The sequence below is a fragment of the Suricata suricatta genome, chromosome 13, assembly GCF_006229205.1.
Source record: "Suricata suricatta isolate VVHF042 chromosome 13, meerkat_22Aug2017_6uvM2_HiC, whole genome shotgun sequence".
Taxonomy (NCBI): domain Eukaryota; kingdom Metazoa; phylum Chordata; class Mammalia; order Carnivora; family Herpestidae; genus Suricata; species Suricata suricatta.
The window spans coordinates 35,411,491-35,415,182 of record NC_043712.1 but is presented as its reverse complement, the minus strand read 5'-3'; the positions used below and the strand labels follow the sequence as shown (position 1 = coordinate 35,415,182).

Genomic DNA, 3,692 nt, shown 5'->3' with positions numbered 1-3,692 from the left:
GTAGCAGAGACTTCACGGCATACTAGATGCCCGAGACTCTTCCCAGGAAGCCTGATGTGCTGCTTTTGTACTTTGCTGACATCAGAAGGCATCTCACATGGAAAAAGCCAACTGGTCCTCCCCCGTGGTGGGGTTCATCCTCCTGGGACTCTCTGGCCACCCAAGGCTGGAGAAGACGTTCTTTGTGCTCATCCTGTTGATGTACCTGGTGATCCTGCTGGGCAATGGGGTCCTCATCCTGGTGACCATCCTTGATTCTCGCTTGCACACGCCCATGTACTTCTTTCTGGGGAACCTCTCCTTCCTGGACATCTGCTACACAACCTGTTCCGTCCCTCTTGTCCTGGACGGCTTCCTGACTCCCAGGAAAACCATCTCCTTCTCAGGCTGTGCTGTGCAGATGTTCCTCTCCTTTGCCATGGGAGCCACAGAGTGTGTGCTTCTGGGCATGATGGCGTTTGATCGCTATGTGGCCATCTGTAACCCCCTTAGGTACCCTGTGGTCATGAGCAGATCTGTCTATGTGTCCATGGTTGTCAGCTCCTGGACAATCGGTGGGGCTGCTTCTGTGGTACACACATCCTTGACAATTCAGCTGCCCTTCTGTGGGAACAATGTCATCAACCACCTTGGCTGCGAGATCCTGGCTGTACTTAAGATGGCCTGTGTGGACATCACCATCAATGTGATTAGCATGGGAGTGACAAATGTGATCTTCCTGGTGGTCCCAGTTCTGTTCATCTCTGTCTCTTACATCTTCATAATTGCTACCATTCTGAGGATCCCTTCTGCTGAGGGAAGGAAAAAGGCCTTTTCTACCTGCTCTGCTCACCTCACTGTGGTGGTCATCTTCTATGGGACCTTACTTGTCATGTATGGGAAGCCCAAGTCTAAGGATCCCAAGGGGGAAGACAAAGAGGACCTTTCAGATAAGCTCATCCCTCTCTTCTATGGGGTGGTGACCCCCATGCTCAACCCCATCATCTACAGCCTCAGGAACAAGGACGTGAAGGCTGCTGTGAGGAACCTGGTGGGTCAGAAACACTTCACTCAGTGATGGAGGAGGGGTTGTCTATAGTTTTTACTTCGTGGAGCATGGGTTTTGATCATTAGAGTTCTCACTCAAAAGCAGGTCTCATTAACTGAAATGATCTCTTGGCCTTAAGTCCATTTTCAGGGAATGTGTAACTTTCAGATTGTATCATCTGAGTTTCAGCCAAATATCTGAGAGCTTCAACAGATGCCAGACAATAAACTGTGAATGTTATGTCCAAAGGCATTCTGAATACACGCTGAAACGGAGGAGACAGGACCACTAGAGCAGGCTGAATGGCCCACACAGTGTGTAAGCTACAGAGTCAGTGCATGGAGAGGGCTCTCACAGCCACTTGTCATCCCTGCTGGACTCTGTAGGACAGCCAGTGACACAAGGAGGACGTAGAAATTTTCATTACTAGATTCAGGTCACCTGATATATATAGAAGGGAACAAAGACAAGGTCTCCACATAGAAAGCTCTTGGGTGGAAATAAGCTAGGCTGATAAACTGAATTGCTTTTTAACTATGAGAAAATTGAGGCTATTTTTCTCAATGCACTTCACGTTATGAAATACTGCTATTAAATTAAATTCAAGAATGAGGACCATGGGGAGAGGAAGGGGGAAAAAAGTTGGGGAGAGAGAGGGAAGCAAAACCTGAGAGACTGTTGAATACTGAAAAGGAACCGAGGGTTGAATGAGGAGCAGGAGGGGGAAGGGAGGTGGTGGTGATGGAGGAGGACACTTGTGAGGAAGAGTACTGGGTGTTGTATGGAAACCAATTTGACAATAAAGACTTAAAATAAATAAATAATTAAAATTAAAAAAGAAATTCAAGAATGAGAATAGTTAGAATTTGATGTTTACCACATATACAATTCCCAATAGATAAGCTAGGCTTCTGTTAGAAAATAACTCAGATCCAAAAAAGAAAAGAAAAGAAAGAGAGAGAGAGAAAGAAAGGAGAGAATGAAATAAAGGTGAAATATAAATAGACAGGGGCTAAGTATATTGGAAGACATTAGCAGATACAATTTGACATATTTCATTTTCCCAGGATTTTTCAAAGTCTTTAATATGGTCAAGTACACTGTGAATGTAAAATCTATAGCATTTTTGAACTTCCATATCTCAAGACAGTAAAAACTGGGAACTATTTTCTTACCTCTGACCTTGGGCAGGTTGCTTAACCTTTCTCAGACTATTTCTTCATATTTTAAAAATTAGCCACTTGATTTTAGGCAAATTAGATAAGATCCTATAAATAAATGCTTACTTATGGTAAGCACAAGAGAACTACAAGATAGCAGTACTAGTAGTAGGAGTATTAGTAGCAGAAGGAGCAGTACTAATATCATGAATACTGCACAGGACTGTGTATCATGTGGAAATGAGCAAGACCTGGTTCCTATCAGGAACAAATAGACTGAAAAAAATGAGTTTCAGAGATGGTAGTGGATGGATAGAAGCAGTTTTGGGACAAGTTTTATTAAATTCCATGACCAATGACAGACTTATTTACCAAGAATACAGAAACTTGGGGAGCCTGAGTGGCTCAGTCAGTGAAGCATCTGACTTCAGCTCGGGTCATGATTTCACGGTTAGTGAGCTCCAGCCCCACGGTGGGCTCTGCACTGACAGAGAGGAGCCTGCTTGGGACACTCTCTCTCCCTGTATCTCTGTCCTGCCCACTCACGCACGCTCACTCCCTCAAAATAAATGAATAAACATTAAAAAAATAAATGGTGTTGAAAAAACTGCAGAGCTACATGGAAAAGAATGACACTGGACCACTTTCTTTTATCATACACAAAAATAAAATATAAATGGATGAAAGACATGAAACCATAAAACTCCTCAAGAAAACATAGGTGAGAACTTCGTGAATATCGGTTTGCTGGATATGTTCACTCATGCAAGGGAAACAAAAGCAAAAATAAACTCTTGGAACTACACCACACCAGAAAACTTTTGCACAGCGAAGGAAAACATCTGCTAAACATAAAGACAAACTACTGTAAGGAGGAAATTGTTGTAAACAATATATTTGATAATATATTCAGTTAATATTCAAAACGTATAAAGAACACAAAGGGGCACCAGGGTGACTCAGTTGGTTAAGCGGCCGACACCAGCTCAGGTCATGATCTCCGGGGTGAGGGTTGGAACCCCGCATCAGGCTCTGTGCTGACAGGTCAGAACCAGGAGCCTGCTTCAGATTCTGTGTCTCCCTCTATCTCTGCCTATCCCCTACTCATGTTCTGTCTCTCTGTCTCTCAAAGGGGAATAAAGGGTAAAAACAATTTCTTTTAGAGAATACAAAAAACCCAACCCCCCACCAAAAACAACCCACAAATAATTTGATTAGAAGTAGACAAAGGCCCTGAACAGACTTTCTCCAAACATGGCGTACAAATGGCTAACAGAAACATAAAAGAAGGCACAACATCACTATTCATCAGGGAAATGCATATTAAACCCACTATGAGACACGACCTCACACCTGTCAGAATGCCTAGGACCAAAAGGCAAGTAATGACACGTTGTGGAGAAGAAGTGGAGAAAATGTTAAACCTAATGCTTGTAAAGTGCCCATCACACTGGCAGGCACATGGGAGCTGCTCAACGAATGCAGCCAATTCTGCTGCTGCTGCT

At 43.6% G+C, this 3,692-nt stretch overlaps 1 protein-coding gene across 1 annotated transcript; it reads left to right on the top strand.

Moving 5' to 3' along the window:
* The first annotated feature begins 97 nt into the window (after window positions 1-97).
* Window positions 98-1,057, top strand: LOC115276416 (olfactory receptor 2S2-like). Its single transcript, XM_029920432.1, has one exon. The coding sequence runs from the start codon at window positions 98-100 to the stop codon at window positions 1,055-1,057; it is 960 nt and encodes a 319-aa protein (XP_029776292.1).
* Window positions 1,058-3,692: the final 2,635 nt, after the last annotated feature.

Coding starts and splice junctions, on each gene's coding strand:
- LOC115276416 (XM_029920432.1), top strand. CDS start 98: ATGGAAAAAGCCAACTGGTCCTCCCCCGTGGTGGGGTTCATCCTCCTG.